The sequence below is a fragment of the Leucoraja erinacea genome, chromosome 2, assembly GCF_028641065.1.
Source record: "Leucoraja erinacea ecotype New England chromosome 2, Leri_hhj_1, whole genome shotgun sequence".
In the NCBI taxonomy this organism is placed as follows: Eukaryota; Metazoa; Chordata; class Chondrichthyes; order Rajiformes; family Rajidae; genus Leucoraja; species Leucoraja erinaceus.
The window spans coordinates 100,637,203-100,661,709 of NC_073378.1; the positions used below are offsets into that span (position 1 = coordinate 100,637,203).

The following is a 24,507-nucleotide window of genomic DNA, read 5'->3' on the forward strand; positions in this document are numbered from 1 at the left end:
CTCTAAACTGATATATTAAGAAATAACCACCTCTTGGAATCCTTCCTGTCCCTTGACATGTTGGACAGGTAACACTGTCGCGACCAGTGAATTCGACATATGGAAACTGCGAAACATCCCCATTTCTACTGTAGTCTTCACTGTGATTGGACGAAACATCCAAGTTATCTGTTTCCCTTTTGCTGGATTCATTGCTTTCGCTGAATGGTTTGTGCAGTGATAGACGTGATAGACTATCCCCCATGGTTGAATTACTAGGATAAAAGATTAAAATATGAACAAATATGGAATACAGAAACTTAATCTCTAAAATGCTACTAGCAAACGACTTTGAAAAGAGAAAAATACACAATAATCTAAATAAAAAGTAGATAATTCTCCAAATTTAAATGCAAACTGAATAATATTCAACCCAAAATGTTTAACTTTCCTCCTACAACTAGCTGAATACTTCAGCATTTTGTTTTTACGCCAGACTTGAAGCTTCTCCTTTATCTTGCACCTGTACAAATAATAATTGTAGGATTAGGAGCTCCCAAATACCAGGTAAAATTCAATCGAGATTTTCTACTGAATATAGTCATAGAATAATACATACTGTTATATTTAGAAGATTAATTATTCCAGAAACAAATATTTAAATGTTACATTTGTAGGTTGACCATGTCCAAAACATTTCAAGCAAAAATATCTATGGGTGCAGAATAAAATCCACGACGATGCTTATGCAGGTCAAACTTGAAATAAAGCTGTTGAAAGAAAACCCAGTCTACGACTGCAAAGAGCAACAAAATGTGATCTACAACAGTACCCAAATAGAAGATTGATGAAAATATCAGGAGTAGGATTAATTTGCATATTTCAAACAAAATAAATTGCAACGCTGTAGAAGCAAGGAACTGCAGATGCTGGATTACAAAAAAAAGTACTGGAGGTGACAATGGCAATTTCACCTATTGTACAATGTGTCTCAAAGTGCAAAGCTACTCATTTATTTCAGATTACCTCGGTCATTATGCAATTCTCAAACTAGTCAACTAGAATGGGACAAATGGACTATTTTACATTGCCATAAATTTGCACTTTGATTAAAAAAAAAGAGTAAATATCACATTCAGTTATTCTGCAGCTAAGAGGATGCATGAAACTTTAAGGTCACAACATGTTGCTCCATTTGAGAATTCAATTAGAAGATGATGAACATCAAATACAGACAAAACTAGATTATCAGCTGACTCAATTTCACTTGTATTTTTGCGACAATATGTTTGTTCACTGCAAACTTCAGTACAAAAGTGGCTCAAATGGGACAGGCAAAATTAAAGAATGGGGTATCAATGCCTTCCTCAAGAAATATTGCAACGTCCCCATTGACGTTTGTAGATCTCTATATCCCGCCATTGTTCAAAGCGAAAAGAGCAGTCAGTTATCAGAAGATTTCTGTCTTTGCATTAGAAGCACACAGAAGCCTTATCCTTATATTATTCGCACGAACGGTAAAATTCTTACATATTCTGGTAGAGATTTACCCATTGGCTTATCTGAAAATGTTGTGCTTTATTTCTTAAGTTATTAATAAAAATGTTCACAAATCCGATCAAACGTTGAAATCAAAACGCCGGTTTTTCGCTGATGACGTGACAATGGATCTACCTGCCTGCCGTCTACTCGCACTGCGACTGACGTCACCTCCCACCCCTCCCTTCTCCCCCCATTGTTCAAAAGTCGGCCTGTCAACTGAAGACCAAAGATCATAGCTGTAGACTGCGTCGGCCCAACCGACTGGTCGACACTTGCTCGCCCTTGGCTCGGGTCTTGCCTCGGGTCTCGCCCCCTCTCTCTCCCCTCCCCCTCTCCTACTCCCTCTCTCTCTGCCTCTACCCCCCTCTCTCTCACTCTGTGTCTCTGCCCCCTCTCTTACCCCACTCCCTCTCTAGAAGTGCCTGCGAGTTGGGGAGCTATGCGTGCGTGGATAGGGCAGGGATGGGGTAAAAGGAGCAAATGAATAATATTAATATATCAAGGGGGGTATGTGTGTGGGAGGTGGCTAGTGTGTGTGTGTGTGTGTGTGTGTGTGACGCTGCAGACCACCCCCCCCCCCCCCTTCCCCCGCGTTGAGGGGACAGCACCCAACGGGTCCCACTTGGTCTAGTAACCTTATAAATCTCAAAATTGACACAGTTACTGTGTCTCTCTTCGGTGTAAACCAGCATCCGTAGTCCCTTCCTGCACAGAAGCCACATACTTAACCAGCCTGTCCCAACAATAGAAGTTAAACACAAAAAGCTGGAGTAACTCAGCAGGAAAGGCAGTACCTCTGGCGAGAAGGAATTGGTGACGTTTCGGGTCGATACCCTTCTTCAGACTGGTTAGAGATAAGGGAAACGAGAGATATAGGTGATGATGCAGAGATAAAGAACAATGAATTAAATATATGCAAAAAAGTAACGATTATAAAAGAGACTGTCCATTGCTAGCGGTTTGATGTGTTTGCTGTTCCCACCGTGGCCATATCAGTCACATGAAGATACACAAAACCAGAGTGGAAGGAAGCCTGCAGAGCGTCTGTCAGAGATAGTCAAGTAAACCCAACCACTGATTACACGCTCAATGTTCTCTCTCTCTCGAGAAGAAGAAGAACATGTGCAGGTTGCACATGACTAATTTCAGGAAAAAAATACGGGCAGGATTTACGATATCATTGCATAGACAATGTTAACTCGTTATGTTAAACCTCTAAAATCTTAATTAGGAGGAAGTAAGTCTGAGATTTATGACACGATCACAGCCTCTGTTCAGAGAGAAATTAAGAGTAAAATCATAAATCTTCGGTCGAGGGGGGAAGCAGCTTTAGAATACGCTGCACATCAGCAGGGCCACAAGGACAACCAGGGCCGGGCAGGGCCGTGCGGGCGGAGACGAGACGTCCACCGCTCACCCGTCAACGGAGCGCCGCGGACGCCGACCACTAACCACTAACCGATGACCGGAGGCCTTCGTCCCGTTCTCGCAGTGAAGACGTTGTTGGTGTTGCTGCCGCTGCTGTTGTTGCTGTTGTTGCTGCCGCTGTTGTTGTTGTTGCTGCTGTTGTTGTTGTTGCTGTTGTTGACGTTGCTGCTGTTGTTGCCGCCGCCGCTGCTGTTGTTGTTGTTGCTGTTGTTGACGTTGCTGTTGTTGCTGCTGTTGTTGTTGTTGCTGACGTTGCTGCCGCTGCCGTTGATAACGCAGCAAGTTCGTTATTTTTGAAAAAAGAAAACAAACGACGCTGACATCACGCGATCTCGTGTTTATCTCAATCAGCTCAGCCCCGCCCCCTGCTCCAATCCACGCAGGCGCACTTACTGCGCGGATCCGAGGTGACGTCACGGCGCTGCCTCGCGAAGCGCGTTGCGTCACTGGCGGAGCGCGGCCGCCGTAAGCAACTGTGTTTGTTTGCAAACAAGCATCTGCAGCGTATAGCGCTATAAGATCTTTGATCTGCAGTTCGTTGCAGTCCGAATAATGGTCTCGTAAACCCTTTTTACCTGTTGGTCAGCGATAGATTTACGGAGCAATTTCTTCAGCCCAATTGCAAACAAGCTCTTGCTACTCTTTTCACCAAGGTATTTAAAAAGACGTAGATTTTAAGTAGAGGATAATATAATACATATATTCCTGCGGGCATGAACATTCAGTTCTCCCAATTTTGTTAGCCCTAGCTGTCTCCTCCCATCCCTCAGCCCTCGGGCTCCTCCTCCTCCCTTTTCCTTCCTTCTCCCCGCCACCCCCTATCAGTCTGAAGAAGGGTTTCGGCACGAAACTTTGCCTATTTCCTTCGCTTCATAGATGCTGCTGCACCCGCAAGGTTTCTCTAGCATTTTTGTGTACTATATAATACATATCATTCAGATAGCCCTTGCTTTTTCTCTCCATTCCCTTTCCAGTTCTCCCACTAGTCTGAAGAGCTATCCCACTGCGGCAACCTAATTTGCGAGTTTAGAAGAGTTTGCTCTTGACTCAAACTCGCAGCATTGTTGACACATCCAAGGAGGTCACTGGAACTCTCCTTCATGCTCGAGGGAAGTCCCCGCATACTCGCCGACTCAGTTTGGTCGAAAGTATTTCAGCATTGAAGGTGGAAGATAGTCGCTGAAAAGTCGCGTTAGTGGGACAGGCCCTTTACAGTCTCCGCCTATGTTCTACCTTTGTCCCACCCCCCCCCCCCCCCCCCCCCCCCCCTCCCCTCTCATCAGTCTGAACCGAAGATACTAGAGCGGAGGTCTGAAGAAGGGTCTCGATCCGAAATGTCGACCATTCCTTTTCTCCATAGATGCTGCCTCAATCGCCGTTGTGCATTGTGTGCCTACCTTCAATAATACATCTCCAGCTGTATTAAGAAACAAGGAACTACAGATATGGAAAAACACTGGAGTAACTCAGCAGGACAGGCAGCCTTTCTGGAGAGAAGGAATGGGTGACGTTTCGGGTTGAGATCCTTCAGACCGATGTCAGGAGAGGGAGATACATAAATAAGGTATGATAACAGGACAAAGGGAATGGAGATCAAGGAAAATGTAGAATAGATCATTGTTAGCTGGGAGAAGGTACCAAAATAGCAAGCAGAGATAAAATGTTGACGGAGACAGTAAGACTAGTCGGAGAACTGAAAAAGGGAGGAGTGGAGAGAGAGAGGGAAAGAAAAGAAGCTGGAGACATCAATGTTCATACCGCTAGGGTGTAAGCTGCTGAAACAAAATATGAGGCGTGGCCCAGTGCAAATTGGAGGAACAGCTTTCGCTTGGACAGCTTACAACCCAATGGTGTGAACATTGACTTCTCCAACTCTGAAAATGCCAGAGGATTATGTGCTGTATGCAACCACTGATGGGGTGAAAGGCAAGGACAAGGGGGACTCTGTCCCTGTTGCGATTGGGAGGATGGGGGAGCAAGAGCAGAGCTGTGGGATACTGAGGATACCAGTGCAAGGGCCTCATCTATGACGAAAGAGGGTAACCCGCATTCCCTAAAGAATGAGGACATCTCCGATGTTTGGTATGGAACACTTTATCTTGGGTGCAGATGCAGCATAGATGGAGACATTGGGTGTAGGGGATAGAGTCTTTGTGGGAGGCAGGGTGGGAAGAAGTGTAGTCTAGATAGGTGGGTGTTAGTAGGTTTACAATAGTCAATCAATAGTCTATCTCCTGTGATGGAGATGAGATCAAGTAACAGAAGGGAGATAGACACAAAATGCTGGAAAACTCAGTGGGACAGGCAGCATCACTGGAGAGAAGGAATGGGTGACATTTCAGGTCGAGACCCTTCCTCAGACTTACCACGGGAGTGGGTGGTGCATAGATAAGTGTATAGATAACAATGTTCAAGGTGTGATAACAGGACAATGGGAACAGAGATCAAGGAAAATGTAGAAAAGATTGTTAGTTGGGAGAAGGTTACAACAAGCAAACAGCTAAAATCTAGTTGGAGACATGGGAAGGGATGGAGAGGGAGGCAAAGCAAGGTCTACTTGAAGTTTGAGAAGTTAATGTTCATACCAAACCAATTTAGTTTTTTGTTCATAAACAAACAAAAATGCTCTCCAACAGAAGGGTGGTCAGAGTATGGTCTAGTATGGTCCGGTGGGCGGCGCGACTCGCGTCGCAGCGGCCTCTGCAGTCCGTCTGTCTTTTTGTGATTTTTTTTGTCCCGTTTTAATGTAGTTTTTATTTTTTTTAATGGGGTATGTGTGTGTGTGTGTGTGTGTGTGTGCGCGTGTGTGTGTGGGGGGGGGGGGGGGGGGGGGTACTTTTAAAATCTTTCCCTGGCACAGAGAACCCGACCTTTTCCCTGTCGGTTCTCTGTTGTCATTGGGGCTGCAACGTGGAGCGGCCTACAGCAGGAACGACCTAGGGCTCCAGTCGCAGAGCTGCGGACCTACTCACCATCGTAGGGCTGGCCGAGTTCGGAGCGGGTGGAGCGCTGCTGCGACCCGACACTGGGGATTCGGAGCCTTACCGCAGGTCCGGTGGACAGTGACACTGGGAGCCTGCGGGTCCCTGCTGGGAGACCGCTTTTCGGGGCTTCCACAACGGCGACTTCACCCGCCCGAGTCGCAGGGTCGAGGAGTGCCTGGAGCGGGGCCTGACATCGCCCGGCGCGGCTTCAACGGCTGCGGGACTTTGCTAGCGCCCGCCGGGGGCTCCAACAACAAGACCCGGAGCAAGGCCTTGCATCACCCGGCGCAACGTTAATGGCCGCGAGACAATTGCCATCGCCCGCGGGGGGCTTTGACTCCAACATCGGGAGGAGAATGGGAAGTGCAGGGGAGAGATAAGTTTTTTTGCCTTCCAGCACAGCGAGGAGGAGATGCGCTGTGATGGATGTCTGTGTAAATTGTGTTGTGTCTTGGGTCTTTTTTTCTTGTGTGTATGACTGCAGAAACAACATTTCATTTGAGCCTCTATGAGGTTCAAGTGACAAATAAATTGTATTGTGTATTGTGAGATGGTCCAAGTGAATTTGAGTGCAGGATCAAAGGTTTCAAAGGTTTTTTATTAGTCCCATACACCAATTGGTGTAGTGAAATGTGTATTGCCATTGCAGCACATTAAAAAAAAAAATGGAACTTAGTAGTAAAGTTAGTGCAGAAACTGCAGATGCTCATTTACAAAAAAAAAATGCCAGATTAACGCAGCAGGTCAAGCAACAATTCTGGAGAATATTGAGAGATAGCATTTCGATTCAGCACCCTTCTGCAGATTGCAAATTTCAGGTGGAACCCTTCTTCAGACCCAAACAAAAACGTCACCTGTCTATGTTCTCCAGAGGTGATATCTGATCCACTGAGTTACTCCAGCACGTTGTCTTTTTTGCAGCTGTGTTGAAATTTGAGGTGCAGTACCAAAAAGAAACTACTTAAACTATTTTTTTTGGATATGGCCAATTATATCAAGGTTTGCTTGTAATGCTCATCCCTAAATACTGTAGATAGTGAACCACCTTGAACCATAATAGTCTTAGCAAAAACATGCTTACAGTATAGATGACGACAGCACGTTTGAAAGTGTCATTCACACACATCTTGTGGGCTGCCCAATCTCTCAGGATCTCTGCCTAATGACGGCTCAGAAAAATACATTTGCGTTTGTCTTGGTAACCGTATACAAGCAGAAGCCCTGCATGAATTGGACTAAAGATTGGACTACCTGACAAATTGTCTACCTAGCTGCTCCTTAAGTCAACAACTAAACATTAGCCACCGCAAGTCACCATTGATCCAAATATATCACTTGGAGAAAAAAAAAACAATAGTAGGTCAATTGGTCCATCAAGCCTGCCCACCATTCACAACAATCCTGGCCAATCTGCTGCATGCTTCAACTCTTTCTTCAGTTCTCTGTTGCCTTCAATTCCTCAATTTTCATTTCAAATTATTCTTTATCTCCAGTGATCTAGTCTTTACAACCTGGGGTAGAAAAATTCAGAAATTCAGGTAAATAACTGTACTCATATCATGCAACCATTTTTCCATTGGGAGGAAAGTCTCCAACAACAGGACTCCATCATTTTAGGATCCTGCATATCAAGAAGATCAATCCTCATTTAACAAACTCGAAAGAATAAATTGTATCTATCTATCTATCTATAGCAGTTCACAACACTCTCTTACCTGCAACTGGATTAGTTAGTCTTTCCTAGTACCAATAATAATAGCATATTCTTTATTAAATAACATGGCCAAAAGTACAGTCGAAACTATTATCCAAGTTGAGCAATGTGTTCTCATTTGAATAAAGAATAATTGCACATTAATTAAACTATAAGAGATAATGAAATATTTATATGTAATAAAATAAATTTACAATAATTAGCAAAAACCTAGAAGTGAAGGAAGATTAAGAAAATAGTTTGTTCAACTATCCATATTAGGCCAAGAGTTTAAGTGCAAGTTTTCTGTTTGCAATTTTCTTTATTCAATGTTGGACCAAAATTCTCAAAACATTGCAATGGCTTACTGCTGTTTGCATTGCAAGGAAGAAATCAGGATTAATTTATCCACCAAAATAATATTTTGCATCAATTTGGTACTTAAAAGTTAACAACCAAAGCCAAACTTGAAATTCACCAAACAGCAAAGATGGACCAAATTGCAACAGTGTTGAATCAAGGAACTGCACATGCTGCTTAATACACAAAAGGGCACAAGCTGCTGGAGTAACTTGGCATCTCTGGAGAACATGGATATGTGTGTGGATGCTGAAGAAAGGTCTCAGCCCGAAATGCCACCTATCCATGTTCCCCAGAAATGCTTCCAGACCCACTGAGTTATTCCAGGAGTTCGTGTCATTTTGTGCAACAACATTGTTGGGGATAGCATTGTACAGGAGCAGAAGTTTTCCCAGGAAAAGCAAAACTTCCCCAAGTGATAGTTTTGACTTTAAAGATTTATTTTGATAGGTTCCCTGTTATCAAATCAGCCTAATTGGTAGTTTTGAGTTCCAGTTGGATGTAAAAATGCCTGGATGATTTGAGGGGATGGAGTGTACTATCCAACCCTCACTTTGAATAAATGAACAAGTTTATTTTGTGGGATGAAGGAAGGAAGAGATGGCATCTCATCACAGCTGTCCTCTTCTTTCTTCAATGTCCAGGAATTCAAAGCTCTGCAAAATAGCTCAAAATAAAGGGCCCGCAAATCCTTAGCATGGTAAGTCTCTTTAAAGTCTTCATCTTTTGACATAAAGATTTGTCATTGTTGCAAGCCACGTCTATAGACCGATGTGGGATGTAACAGTAACAGGTTAAGAGAGTTCCTAATTCCAACATGACAGACTCTCATTTTATTTAATCAAAGTGGGATTGTAGGAACAAAGAGGGGGCAAGTTTACCAGCCAACTTCTCATCTATTGGGACAGTCACTTTCAGGATTATTTTGAACCACATGGGAAAAGTTTGTTTAATTGATCAGTCATGGTCTAGGTTGTGTCAGACCCTTCAACTAATACTGAAACAATCTTCAAATTTACTTCAAGGCCCATCTCATACTCAAGGCTCATGATTTCCAAGCTTGTATACTAGATAGAATTTCACACAGGTGTTCCAAAACAAGCATTGTCGATACTGCTTGTGCTCAGTAGCATCCAAGGAGCCGGAAAATCCAAATATGTACCACTGCCACACAGAAGATAGTATCATACAATCCAAGATAATTTACAAATTATGAATAAATAGGTTGTTTTAAATTGTTGAAAAGGAATAGGTCTTTTAAGGTAGTAGGCGTAGCGAGGAATAAATGATGATATTTTGGCAAGCAGGGTCAGTCAAGATATTTTTGTTAAAAGTTGGATATTTTCCCTTGGATTCATTGTTAGGGTTACCCATAAACCAACTTGTTTCATGAAGTAATAACAATTTTAATTAAAAACTGATGCTGGAAATTTTAAATACAAACAGAAAATGTAGGAGGTCAGACAACACTTATGGAAAGAAAAACAATTAACATCTCAGATCACTTGCATCCAAGAAAAATCAAGGAAGAATGATTGATGAATGGAGATTGATCCAAAACACGAATTCTATTTCTTCAGTTACAAGTGTTATATAAGTTTACTACTGTATTTAATGGAATAAATTGTACTCTCTCAAATGGCAGAATCATTTCACTACGTGGAAGAAACCGTTCTAGCTCTGGTAATATACCTCATAAACAATTACATTTCTCGGGAGTTCAAAAGTTATGAATTTTACAGCTAAGGAAATGGTCAATGAATGAAGTTGCTGCATTAAAAATATATTACCATAACACAAGTCACTTTCTCAAAACTTCTAAAACCATGACAATTGACATTGTTTTAAATGGTTTTTGAAGTGGTTTCTTTCATGACTGTCAACATTTGAATACTTATTCTCACTTACCTCTGGGGTGTTCAGAATGCATGTTATCTAGTAGCAATACAATTCACAAAATAGTTCTCAGTTATTTAGGTGGTCAGCTATGTAAGGGATATAAAACTGCAATGACCCATACAAATACAGGTGCCAAACACGAATGTAAGCAGTCCCAAAGGATGTTTGCAATTGAACAGAGTGGCTTGACCTATTGATTAGTTGCAATCATTACAATGACCTGTTAAGTGGAGTCCAATGCCAAAGCAATCAAAGCAATAAACCCACACACATCAACCAATATGGTATGAGTATTCTATGCTGACAGTGGAAATAGATAACAGGAACCAATTTCAAACCTTCAGAGGTAAAGTCAAACCTTGTAACATGCTTTTTTCAGGGACAGCACAGTCGCTTAAGACACCAAAACAACAGTTAGGAATCACAAAATTTAAAATGTAGCACTAACACTCGCCATTTATAGACAAAGACAAACAAGAGGCACCTTCCGTTGACACCTGAAGCAACATACGACTAGTTGCAAATCCAAATAGAGTCTAACAAGAGTCAGAGTATTTAATTGTCATATGTACCAACAACAGAACAATGAATTTCTTCATTGCAGCAGCATAATAGCCTTGAAACACAAGCACATAGATAATATATAGTAAACAAAAAATCAATAAATTAATAATGACAATACTAATGCAAATAACCTAAGTCCTTAGTGCAAGCAAAGACTATCCTTGGAAGTTCATGGTTGACAATGTGGAGTGTTCAAAAGCATCGATGGTTATTGGGAAGAAGCTATTCTTGAATCTGGTAGTCATGGCTTTCAGACTCCTATACCCTTTTCCTGATGGTAGGTGTGAAATGAGTGCGTGGCTGGAGTGATATGGGTCTTTGATGATATTGACTGCCATTACGAGGCAGTGCCTGCTATAAATTCCTTCGATGTTGGGGTGATCAATACCTGTGATAGACTACCGAGCAGGTCTCTCTGTAATCTCCTTTGTTCCTGTCAAACCAGGCCATGATGCAACTAGCCAATATGCTCTCGACAGTACACCTGTATAAATTCAAGAGAGTATATACAGAATATCCTGAATCTTTCAAGGAAGTAGAGGTGTTGATGGGCTTTTTTTTTCTATTCCATCAATGTGCAGTGCCCAAGACACAAATTCAGAAATATGCATGCGCAGGAACTTGATATTGTTGAAATAAGGAACAGCAGATGCTGGTTAATACACAAAAGGACACAAAGTGCTGGAGTAACTGTGGTACATCTCTGGAGAACATGGATAGGTGGCATTTCAGGTTGAGACTCGGTCTGAAGAGGTACTCCAGCACTTTGTGTCAGCTTGATTTTCTTGATTTTCTCCATCGCCAGCCCATTGATGAAGACTGGTTTGCGGATTCTCAGCTTCTCCTTCCTGAAGTTAACAGTCAACAACACAAAATCCTCTAAAATCTCTGCCTCCTCCAATGGGATCCCACCACTAACCACATTTTCCCATCTCCACCCCTTTCCGCCTTCTGCAAAGACTGTTCCCTCTGCAACTCCCTGTTAACTCATGCCTTCCCAACCAAACCACCCCCTCCCCAGGTACCATCCCCTGCAACTATAGAAGATGCAATACCTGTCGCTATACCTCCTCCCTCGACTCTATCCAGGGACCCCGATAGTCCTTTCAGGTTATGCAGCGGTTCACTTGCACCTCCTCAAACGATACAATACGATAGAACTTTATTTATCCCAGCAGATAAATTAATTTGCCAACAGTCATAAAAAATACAAAGTACATGAAACATGAAAATAAAGTGACTAGTGGAAAGACTTTGAGGATGTGTAAAGATTGAGGGGAGAGGGGGGGGGGGGGGGGGGTTTGGTCAGTCTCAGTCTCAGTGTACCCCATGACAGAAGGGGGAGGAGTTGTAAAGTTTGATAGCCACAGGGAAGAAGGATCTCCTGTGGCGTTCTGTCCTGCATCTTGGTGGAACCAGTCTGTTGCTGAAGGTACTGCTCAGGTTGACCAGTGTGTCATGGAGGGGGTGAACTGTATTGTTCAGGATGCTCTGCAGTTTGAGGAGCATCCTCCCCTCCAAGACCACCTCCCAAGAATCCAACTCCATCCCCAGGATGGAGCTAGCCTTCCTGATGAGTTTGTTGATCCTATTGGCGTCCGCAGCCTTCGCCCTGCTGCCCCAGTACACGGCACGAAGAAGATGACACTGGCTACCACCGATTGGTAGAACATCTGCAGCATCTCACTGCAGATGTTGAAGGAGCGGAACCTTCTCAAAAAGTACAGGCGGCTCTGTCCCTTCTTGTACAGGACCTCAGCGTTCCTGGGCCAGTCCAGTTTACTGTCCAGGTACACTCCCTGGTAAACTGCACATCCACACCATTGATGGAGACGGGACAGAAGTGTTCCTCTCCTCCTAAAGTCTACCACCAACTCATTAGTATTGTCAGTGTTGAGCTGCAGGTGATACAGCCCATTCCACTCAACAAAGTTGTTGACTACACTTCTGTTTTCAGCTTCCCGCCCTTCACTGATGCAGCCCACAATTGCAGAGTCATCTGAAAACTTCTGGAGGTGGCAGGTTGCGGATTTATATCTGAAGTCCGAGTTGTAGATAGTAAACAGTCTGAGACACAGTTCTGTAGCTTGGCATATTGTGGTCGTCCAGTCAGGTATTTGGTGATCCAGGGCACCAATGGAGCATTCACCCGCATCTTTGTCAGTTTGATTCCTAGCAGTGTAGGCCGGATCTTGTTAAAAGCACTGGAGAAGTAAAAAAAAAACATGCTTCGCGGCTTATCCAGGTGAGCATAGGAACAATGGAGCAGGTGGATGATGGCGTCCTCAACCCTCATCTTTGCTTGTTAAGTGAACTGCAGGGGGTCCAGATAGGGTTTAACCAGGTGAGTGAGCACCAGCCTCTCCTGGGACTTCATGATGTGTGAAGTTAGCACTGCACGACTGTAGTCATTGGAGGAGCTGGGGCATGTCCTCTTTGTAGGTATGTTACAAAACCTACCTGAATCGTCATTAGGAATCTGCCCTCAGCCAGGCCCGCGATTTTGGCGCTGTTTGGAGGGGGCGGGTTTAAAACGCGATTTTTACTAGGCTGTACTAATCGCACATGTTCAGCCTAGTAAATCATTAACGAAAAATCGCTGCAAGACCCGGTCGCAAAAGGTATTATTAGTTTTATAGGCCTCGATAATATAGTTCTAATAGTTTTAAAATTACTGTTTCATCTCGCAACCTCTCGCAGCCCCAGGGTTTTATAGAGCAAACAATTAAAGGTATGTACCTTATTTTTACATTAAATGGGGCATATATATAACCCTATATATCAAATTATCTATAACGAATAGCTCATTTTGGGCTTTTTATATCCCGCAGTATTTTTCTCGGCACTTGAGGGCACTAATCCAGCGCTATGTCAACGTTCTAAACCGGCGCGTTCCACATGAACCCACTAGAAAGCCGATTTAAATGGGCATTTATTTACAGCAATTGAACACTAAATTCCTTCCATTTGGCCTATAAATTAATGTAAATTAGATATAAAAATCATGTTATATTGTGAATTATTTGTGAATAATCTTTGGACACTTAGGCTATTTAAAAATGTTAATCTTTCCTTAAGAAATGGGCGTTTGATTATCCAAGATCACAGCTTTTTTGTAATGTCCATTGAAAATCAATAGGGAACAAGATGCTAATTTCCGAGTATGAAAATGGTCATAACTTTTTTAATACTTGAGATATGAAAGTGAATTTGGTGTCAAATTAAACTTATTGTTATGCTTTATCTGATGGGATAAATTGCAGACTTGATTTTTTAAATCTCAAAATTTTGTAACATTGCTACTCTTTGGTACAAGAACCAGTCAGGATGTCTTCCACATCACAGGAATGCTCTCCAGGCGCAGGCTCAGGTTGCAGATATGCTGTAGCACTCCACACAACTGGCTGGCACACACCTTGAGTACCCCAGGGCAGACACCATCGGGACCCGTGGCTTTGCCTGCAAGGATTCTGCTCAGCTCCTTCCTCACTTGCTCAGCCTTGATGGTCAGGTGCGACACAGCAAGGGCAGAGGAAGTGGACCAGGGGGATTGAGGGGGAGAGTCTGTTGGGGAGCAAGGGAGAGTGTGGGCAGAGGCGTCTCGTCTACTGTATCTGTTGCTCAAGATGTGGACTCTTATACATCGGTGAGACCAAATGCAGATTGGGCAATCGCTTCGCGGAACACCTTCGCTCAGCCCGCCTGAACCTACCTGATCTCCTGGTAGCTGGACACTTTAATTCTCCTTCCCATTTTTTACACTGACCCGTTCACTCCTCGGTCTCCTCCATTGTCAGAGTGAGGCTAAACGCTAATTGGAAAAACAACATCCCATATTTTGCACAATGAATTGTATCCCTGTAAGTATGCTATGATCAGAAATACAGAAACCAGAAGTATAATCCATCACTAAAAATATTCGAGCAACAAACAAGTATTTAGAATATATATTTTTTTCTGCTTAATAAATTAAATATAAAGATTTTCTCTGCTGGTAAGGCAGCTTCTATTTTATCTGGAGCAATCTTTGTGTTGCAATATAACACAAAGTACATTTAATAAAAAATAGTTAGAACATAGAATAGTACAACACATTTACAACTCCACAAAGCTGCTACTGACTGGCTAATTTAAACTAATGTCATCTGCCTGCAAACACAAAGTGATGGAGGAAATCAGCGGGTCAGGCAGCATCTGTAGAGGGAATGGACACATGACATTTTGGGTCAGGACCCTTTTCGGATTTATTTTAGTAGGGGGTAGAAAGCTGGAAAAGGGAGATGGATAGACAATGCCTGGCAAGTATGTTGTATATAGTCCCCAGAGATGCTATCTGACCCGCTGAGTTAATCCTGCTTTTTGTGTCTATCTTTGGTTTAAACCAGCATCTGCAGTTGTAGATAAATGTGAGGTCATCCACTTTTGTGGCAAGAACAGGAAGGCAGGTTATTTTCCGAATGGTGTCAGATTAGGAAAAGGGGTGTGCTTGTATGTCAATCACTGAAAGTAAGCATGCAGGTACAGCAGGCAGTGAAGAAAGCCAATGGCATGTTGGCCTTCATTGCGAGAGGATTTGAGTTTAGAAGCAAGGAGGTCCTACTGCAGTTGTACAGGGCCCTGGTGAGACCACACCTGGAGTATTGTGTGCAATTTTGGTCTCCTAATTTGAGCCTTTGGCGCACCAGAGAAAGCAACCCAATGTCTTCTTATGGTTAATACTCTTCATTGCAAGCAGCCTCTTCTGCACCCCCTTCAGAATATCCACATGTAACACAGCAATGAGAACTGCATACAATTTTCTAGATGTTGCCTAAAGACATTTTTATACCATTGCAACATGACTTTCCAACTTTAATACCCAATGCCCTGAACGATGAAGGCAGATATATATATGTATTACACCTTCCATTCCACCCTACCTACTGTGTCAGGCAGCTGTGAGTGGGCTAAACCAGGCAGCTGTGAGTGAGCTATTGTTCAGTATATGTCACTTGATAGCCCTAACGGCAACAGTTTATTTCACTAACGCATCCACTACTTCAAATTTTTATTTCTATAGATGAATCTAAATGCCAGTATCTGGGTGAGCATTATTGAAAATATGTGGAATGGACGACACTAATTATTGAGATAACGCTTATGGGCTTGACTTCAATAATCCAAAAGTAAAACAAAATATTTATTAATCTGTAGTGGCCATTTGTCTTGTTTTTTGTGTCATTAATTATGGTATGTGTCTTTAAATTTTAGTCAGCGTTATGTGGGTGGGATTGATGACGTATTCTAAGGCATGTTTGGAGCTAGGTTTCTTGCGCAGAAGCTTAGTTTTTAGTTTAGTTTTGGACCCATGAGGAAGGCATACCCTTTGACCATGCGAAGTGTAACTGAGACACGAGGAGTTTTCTAACCTTTAAAGCGATATGCTGGGGTTTGACGAAGATTATAGAGTATGAGTCAGAAGAAGGTTGGATGTATACCTTATTGTTTTTCATCAACAATAAAGAATCTATTAATCAAAAGACTGTTATGAAGATTTATCTGAAGAAGAAGCTCTGAAGGTCTCATAGAAAGCTCACATGCGTATTACGACATTCTCCGTAATCATGTAGTCCACTTAGTGGCTAGAGGGAGTAATCTCTTGAACGATACAAAGATCTGCTGCTACATTAAGTCAAAGGATACCTCCGATGGGGGGTGAAACCCAGTCCCAGAGAGTGGGACAGAAGATTTGGCTAAGATCTTGATTGAGGTTTTGGCCAGAAGACCGGTTCCAGCCGAGGAACTGAAGACACTAGATCTCGGCCAGAGATGGCCTAGCAGTTTATTGACAGCGACACAACTGATCTGGACATTATCAAAATCGTGGATAAACTCGACTATTATTCTTTTGAATTTTGAAGGTGAAAAGCTTTAATTTTAAATGGCTTCTGTAAGAAGAGCCAGAAAGCTAGCCACTAGCTTGGAAGATAGCCAATATAAAAGTGTTTTTCCACTGTCTGGAGATATCCAGCCCGTTCGACCTTGAATTGTTTTGAAGTCTTGATAACACACATTCCTTCTGAACTAATGTCACTGCTAGCCCATGGATGTTGATGAGATGTTCGCAACAATCTCAGTTTGTTATTGTTCTGATGAAAATGTTGACAATCCAAAATTAGAGCAACCAGAGTTTGTTCGTTCAATTTAAAGACTTGGCAATCTGCCAAGACCTCTTTAAACTCACGGAGCCAGAAGATGAAGAAGAAGCCAAGCCTGAGGAACCACAAGGTGGCGAAGTCAAGCTCAGTCAAGGACACGTTGCCTACCTGAAAGAAACTGAGAAGGAGAGATACAAATTATTGAAACAGGTTACCAGGTTAATTGAAAAACAGAAGAAAATCATGGAATCAGTGCAGAACGCAATCAAAGTGAAATCTAATATGAGCAAACTATGGAACCTCTGTCATGTGGTTGGAAAGAAACAAAATGTGCTGCTGTGTTCACAACCGCCTCGGGAAGAACGTGTAAGACACAGCCAGTGGTGGGACGAAAGGGTGAAGATATTCAATAATTTCATGGATAAGGCAGAGGAGTGGTTATCTGAAATTATACCACAACTTACGCGCTTAACAGTTGGAGGTGAGATGCAACAAGGTGCTGGAATGGAAGATGAAATGACACCACGAGATAGTATCTTGAAAGTATCTACACGAAGATCAGGACATAAATATGGTTCTATAGTCAGTTCGGAATCAAGGGTTTCTGCTCAATTGGGAGTTGAAGCTGATCTAGCCGCTCTCTCAATAGATGCCTTGAAGAAGAAACATGAGATTGAGCGAGAAGAAGAGCAGATGAAAAAAGAGAAGATGCGACAAAAAGAAGAGATGAGACGACAAGAAGAACAGATGAGGCGACAGTAGGAGCTGCTGAGGTGACGAAAGGAACAACTGGAACTAGACACAAAGATGGTGGTGGCCAAATCAAAGAAGGAGATACTGGAAAGAGGGTTCAAGATGCAACTCTAGATCAGTGACGACGATGAGCACTGGACCAAGAGGAAAAACTGCTCCAAGTGAGTTAGCAGTTGGATCAATTCCACAATCAAGGTCCACCGGATGTCATGGCTTTGGAAACCCATTGGAACAGAGTAAGATGGGTAAAACTTCATCTCAGCAAATGAGTGCTAGGTCGAAACAAACTACTTATGGAGCATCTGTAGATTCTCGGTACAAACCAATAACGGAGCACACTTTTCCAGGGCCTGATGCGCAGGCTTGAGCAAGCCAGTTTGAGCCAAGGCCTATCTAGCGTTCGTTGGAGTCAAGCCAAGATTATTAGGATGGATTATTGGCATTGGTGAAAAGGCAAGCTGGTTTCAACCAGATCTTAGCTCGACAAAATACCTCTCTCATTCTACCACCAGCAGAAGCAGATGAAGATCCTTTGCGGTATGAAGCTTTTGTAAGGGCATTAGAAGAAGTATCAGAAACAAAAATTACGGATAAAAAGGAGCGCTTATGATTTCTGGTGAAGTACACAAGAGGAAGTGTTCAGGTACTTGTAAAAAGTTGTCAGAATGAGCCTGACAGCCAAGGCTATAAAGAAGCAAGAAGGTTACTTAAATAACATTATGGTAATGAACAGAGGATTGCTAACACATACATGGAGAAGGCCCATGCTTGGAAAGAAATCAAGCCAGAATATGGGGAGGCATTGAGTGATTATGCAATATTTCTGAGAGGTTGTTGGAGCTCGATGAAAAATCTCGGCCACATGGAGGAAGTGAATCTTGCGAGTAATGCTCGAGTCATCATTAGCAAGTTGCCCAGAAGACTGAGAGAAAAGTGGAGAGATAAAGCAGGCAAAATATTGGATGAGAGGAACCAAGTAGGCATGTTACCAGGCCTGGTGGATGTTACAGCCACACCACAGGACTATTGAAGATCATAAACCAATTGCAACTAACAAAGGTTCTACCTTTACCAAAACTGAAGAAATATCAGAACCTATGAGAAGTAGTTTTGCTACCACAACCATACCTGTGGAAACGACAGATGGAATGAAATTAAATGTATCTACAAGCAAGCAAATAGTAATTTGTTTGGTATGTGATGGTTGGTCAAACCATAAGATAGTGTCGAAGATTCAAGATGAAAGAATATGAAGAAAAGATGGATTTCTTGAAAGAGAAGGGAATCTGTTTTGGATGTTTGAAAAAAAGTACATATGGTGAGAGACTGTAGGAGTCCTATAATTTGTTTTAAGTGCAGGCAATATCATCATAAAGTACTTCACACTGAAGAAGAGTTACCAGAGCATTTGGAAGAGGAAGAACCAGAAAAAATAGATGAAGAACTACCAGAGCAAATAGAAGAGTAACTAGAGCAAACGGAATAGAAGGAGAAGCCAGCTACTAGTGATGCTATCACCTTGCCTCAAGTAACTGCTCATATTGGGGCCGGAGTTGAAGCTTGTATTTTTTCTATCTTACGAGTACAGGTAAGGAATAGTAAGATGAATACAGTGTTGTAAACATATGCTTTTTTGAATCAGGGAAGTTCGACTACCTTTTGCACAGAAAATCTGATGAGAAGACTGAACATCACAGGAGAAGAGACTAAGATTCGATTGCGTACCATGACTAAAGATAAAGAGAGCAGGAGTCATTACATTACGAGTATGGACATATCTGGTTTGGATGAGGATAATTTTATACCAATATCTCAAGTGTTTACACATGGAACTATGCCTGCTGGTCGTCAAAATATATCAGGACATGAAGACTTGAAACAATGGCCTTACCTGAAGGATGTCAAAATATCTGAAGTAAGTTCTAGTGTTGATCTACTTATCGGAATGAATGTTTTGAAGGCATTGGAAACTATACAGAATGTGAGGAGCCAAGGTGATGTATGCTACAAAGGTGACCGTATGCTACAAAAACACGACTTGGATGGGTTATCTATGGCTCCTTGAAAAGGAACAACGAAAACGAGAATCAGAAGAACTATCCTACCATTGCTGTTAATCAAATATCAACTGATAAATTAGAAAAGCCAGTGATGAAGCAATACAATCATGACTTCACTGAAAGTATCAATAAAGAATCTGAAGAGATGTCGAATGAAGAGTTGAAGTTCATGGATATTATGAACTACTCAGTAAAGATTGACGGACACTATTGTCTGGACTTAACTTTCAAACAAGAAAGTGTTAATCTGCCGAATAATCGTCGTATGGCAGAGCAACGTACCCAGACTTTGAAACGCTAGTTTGGCGAGAATACTAAATTTCATTAAGTAATAATCTCTTTGAAGAATAATAACTACGTGGATGATTGCTTAAAATCCATGTCTACTGAGCAGGAAGCAATTTAACCAGTTAAACATTTGACTTTCCTCTGCTATAAGGGAGGATTCACTTTCTAAGTGAAGATCCACTTTCTAAGTGGAGTAGCGATAATTGTGAAAGCATTCCACCAGATGATAGAGCCAAAGAAACCAGAGAGTTGGATTTGGACAGAGCCAATCTGCCAATGGAAAGACCATTGGGAGTTACTAATGTTGCACAATTGAAATATGTTAACACAAAAGAAAATCCTGCAGATGAAGTTTCCAGAGAACTGATGGCGAACCGCTTCTTAAGCTATAAGAGATGGATCAATGAACTAAAGTCTCTCTGAAAGCCAAACAGAGAACGGCCAAAGCTTGAGCTGGGATTTGAAATCTCTGCTAATGATCCGGAAATTAAATCAAACCTAACGGTGAGCTTTATTGCTAAAAATCCTGTTATTCTCTCAAAGGATTTTCACACTTCAACATTGTTGTTACAACACATCCATGAGTTGATCGGTCGTTTCATGCTATCAAAGATGTTTCATGCTATCAAAGCTTTGGATTGTTATGTTTTGGACTATATACTGGGTATCATGCCTGATTTTAAGGGTTTGGTGCGCACGGTACGACTTTAAACTAAAACCAGTGTTTTAATAAGATTAACAATCAAGTTATGCTTGCTTCTAAAAGACGAAAGTGAAGATGGAAGAGTCGATGAAGAATTCTGATTGCGGATATATAATGCATGCTATTTTCCTCGTTAGTATAGTGGTTAGTATCCCCGGCTGTCACGCGGGAGACCAGGGTTCAATTCCCTAATTTTTTGCTTTTGATATATGTTAAGCCTTCATGGCTACTTTTTTGATGTTTATTAATAATTGCCTCATTATATACTCAGAACAATTAGCGACCGGTATGTAATGGCCATTTGTCTTGTTTTGTGTGTCATTAATTATAGCATGTGCCTTTAAATTTTAGACTGCCCGTTATTATGTGGGTGGGATTTATGACGTATTCTGGGGCATGTTCCCAATGTTGGGCGCCTAGGTTTCTTGCGCAGAAGCTTAGTTTTTAGTTTAGTTTTGGACTTGCATGAGGAAGGCATACCTTTCACCATGCGAAGTGTAACGGAGACACGAGGAGTTTTCTAACGTTTAAAGCGATATGCTGGAGTTTGACGAAGATTATAGTGTGCGAGTTGGAAGATGGTTCGATGTATACATTGTTTTTCATCAACAATAAAGAATCTATTATTCAAAAGACTGTGTTATGGAGATTCATCTGAAGAAGAAGCTCTGAAGGTCTCACGGAAAGCTCACATGCGTATTACGACATTCTCCTTAATCATGTAGTCTACTTAGTGGCTAGAGGGAATAATCTCTTGAATGATATAAAAATCTGCCGCCACATAATCAGCTGCCACAAAAGGTAAAGTAAATCCTCATTCAAGATTAAATGATAGTGTCCATCAATTATAGACTTCCTTCTCTGTGGCATCTCATCTATAATTATAGATGTTCACTTGTGTTTTGATAACTTATTTTATTTTTGAAAACATTGCACATCAGTTTTATATTTGTTTTATATTGATTGTAAATTACTTTAATTTGTGTAAGCCTTTAATCCTGTTATAATGACGAGCAGATGTTAGAATCATCCCAGAATTGATTAGAAACATAGAAAATAGGTGCAGGAGGACGCCATTCAGCCCTTCGAGCCAGCACCGTCATTCATTGTGATCATGGCTGATCGTCCCCAATCAATAACCCGTGCCTGTCTTCTCCCCATATCCCTTGATTCCACTAGCCCCTAGAGCTCCATCTAACTCTCTCTTAAATCCATCCAATGACTTGGCCTCCATTGCCCTCTGTGGCAGGGAATTCCACAAATTCACAACTCTCTGGGTGAAAACGTTTTTTTCTCACCTCCTCCCCTTTATTCTAAGACTGTGGCCTCTGGTTCTGGACTCGCCCAACATTGGGAACATTTTTCCTGCATCTAGCTTGTCCAGTCCTTTTATAATTTTATATGTTCTAATAGATTCCCCCTCATTCTTCTAAACTCCAGTAAATACAAGCCTAATCTGTTCAACCTTTCCTCATATGACAGTCCCACCATCCCAGGGATCAATCTCGTGAACCTACTGCCTCAATCACAAGGATGTCCTTCCTCAAATTCGGAGACCAAAACTGGACACAATACTCCAGATGTGGTCTCACCAGAGCCCTATACAACTGCAGAAGAACCTCTTTACTCTGATCCTGAAATCCTCTTGTTATGAAGGCCAACATTCCATTAGCTTTCTTCACTGCCTGCTGTACCTGCACGCCAACTTTCAGTGACTGGTGTACAAGGACGCCAGGTCTTGCTGCACCTCCCCCTTGCCTGACCTAACTCCATTGAGATAATAATCTGCCCCCTTATTTTTGCTGCCAAAGTGGATAATCTCACATTTATCTATATTACTAGACTAAGTGGAACCCGTTGGGTCCCAGCATCACACAGGAAGGCTGGTCATCCAACGCAATATTCTACCTCTCCACCAATTCTAATATTGGTGGCTAGTTGGAGCATTGGTGGGTTTCTGGAGCGCTAGTATGGGTGTTGTGGGCTGAAGGGACTGGTTTCCAGAGGGCTAGTATGCAAATTGTGCGCCAAATGGATTCTTGGGCTGGAGTCTCAGTCAATCAAGCCTGTTGTGCTGGCAACTCACTCACTCACGGCTGGTGGGCTGGTAGTTGACTCACGGCTAATCCTTGAAATTCTATTTCAAGCAGGGTATAAGGCCCCCAAATTCAAGTGCAGTTTCTTACCACTTCTAGCAGAGTGCAAGGCCACCAAATTCAAGTGCAGTTTCATACCATTTGAAGTAGGGTGCAAAGCCACTAAAGACAGCGAGTCATGACCTCTCCCTCCTCCATCTTGCAGAGACTGAGCCACACCCACATTTCCGGGTTTTATAACCCCTCCCCCCCCCCCCCCCCCCCCCTCACCGGTAAAGGTGTGGCTTTCATGGAGTGAGCTAATAACACTTTTATTTTTCATTGATGGGAAGAATTCTCTGCACCTGCTCAGCAGAGAAGGACTGAGTAAGATTGCCAAAAATCACAGCGGCAAGTGGTAGCGTTTTATCTAAAATCAATATACAGTGCAAACAGGAAGTAAGTGCATTTGCAGTCGTACCTTTTAGCTTCAAGCCAAAGTACCCAAGCCACCATTTGCAGTAAGTGGTGCCTTTTGAACTTCAAGCCAATGCACCCACGCCCCCATTTGCAGTAAGTAATGCATTTTAACTTTAAGCCATTGCACCCAAGCCACCATCTGCACTAAGAAGCGCCTTTCAACTTCAAGCCACACCCAAGCCACACCCAAGCTACCATTTGCAGTAAGTAGTGCTTTCAACTTCAAGCCAAAGCATCCAAGCCACCATTTGCAGTAAGTAGTGCCTTTCAACTTCATGCCACCATTTGCAGTAAGTAATGCCTTTCAACTTCAAGCCAATGCACCCACGCCCCCCATTTGCAGTAAGTAGTGCCTTTCAACTTCAAGCCAAAGCACCCAAGCCTCCATTTGCAGTAAGTAGTGTCTTTCAACTTCATGCCACCATTTGCAGTGCCTTTCAACTTAATGCCAAAGCACCCAAGCCACCATTTGCAGTAAGTAGTGCCTTTCAACTTAAACCACGATTTGCAGTAAGTAGTGCCTTTCAACTTCAAGCCAATGCACCACACCCCCATTTGCAGTAAGTAATGCATTTTAACTTCAAGCCATTGCACCCAAGCCACCATTTGCAGTAAGTAGTGCCTTTCAACTTCATGCCACCATTTGCAGTAAGTGGTGTCTTTCAACGTCAAGCCACACCCAGGCCACCATTTGCAGGAAGTAGTGCCTTTCAACTTCAAGCCAAAGCAACCAAGCCACCATTTGCAGGAAGTAGTGCCTTTCAACTTCAAGCCAAAGCTCCCAAGCCACCATTTGCAGTAAGTAGTGCCTTTTAACTTCATGCCACCATTTGCAGTAAGTAATGCCTTTCAACTTCAAGCCACACCCAAGCCCCCCCCCCCATTTGCAGGAAGTAGTGCCTTTCAACTTCAAACCAAAGCAACCAATCCACCACATGCAGTAAGTAGTGCATTTCAACTTCATGCCACCATTTGCAGTAAGTGGTGTATTTCAACTTCAAGCCACACTTTTTAGAACTAATAGACATTTTTTGCAAGCTTTAGAACCAATAGACATTTTTTTGCAAGCTTTAGAACCAATAGACATTTTTTTGCAAGCTTTAGAACTAATAGACATTTTTTTGCAAGCTTTAGAACCAATAGACATTTATTTGCAAGCTTTAGAACCAATGGACATTTTTTTGCAAGCTTTAGAACCAATGGACATTTTTTTGCAAGCTTTAGAACCAATGGACATTTTTTTGCAAGCTTTAGAACCAATAGACTTTTTTTGCAAGCTTTAGAACCAATAGACATTTTTTTTGCAAACTTTAGAACCAATAGACACATTCTGCAAGCATTTTAGAACCACTAAGGGCACTTACATTTGAGTAGACATGCGCTCAGTGTTATTCACAGCTCAGAGAAACGTGACCCTCTGCCTTCCTCCAGCTTGGAGACACTGATTGAGGCACACCACTTCCTGGTTTTATAGTCCCTCCCCCCCTGTCGCCAGCGGGGGCAGCAGAGAGAATGGGGAATTTTGTAAAAACATTAATATCTCTGTCATTTTTTTAATCGAC

The 24,507-nt window shown here is 42.3% G+C and overlaps 1 protein-coding gene and 1 long non-coding RNA gene across 3 annotated transcripts in view; one reads left to right on the forward strand and one right to left on the reverse strand.

Annotated features, from left to right (window-relative positions):
* tmem106ba (transmembrane protein 106Ba) overlaps positions 1-3,092 on the reverse strand; it is a 31,145-nt gene extending 28,053 nt beyond the window's left edge. Inside the window, 3 exon segments of the mRNA XM_055661964.1 lie at positions 31-254; positions 2,316-2,365; positions 2,981-3,092. Of these exon segments, the coding sequence (XP_055517939.1) occupies positions 31-244 (214 nt within the window). The 5' untranslated portion in view covers positions 245-254; positions 2,316-2,365; positions 2,981-3,092.
* Positions 3,093-3,173: 81 nt separating this feature from the next.
* On the forward strand, positions 3,174-22,210 carry LOC129713140 (uncharacterized). 2 transcript variants are annotated; one of them, XR_008726185.1, is made up of 3 exons: positions 3,174-3,602; positions 4,310-4,513; positions 18,982-22,210. It is a non-coding gene; the product is annotated as an uncharacterized LOC129713140 (long non-coding RNA). The 2 variants fall into 2 exon arrangements; XR_008726186.1 differs by lacking the exon at positions 18,982-22,210 and adding an exon at positions 5,586-5,726.
* The last annotated feature ends 2,297 nt before the right edge of the window (positions 22,211-24,507 follow it).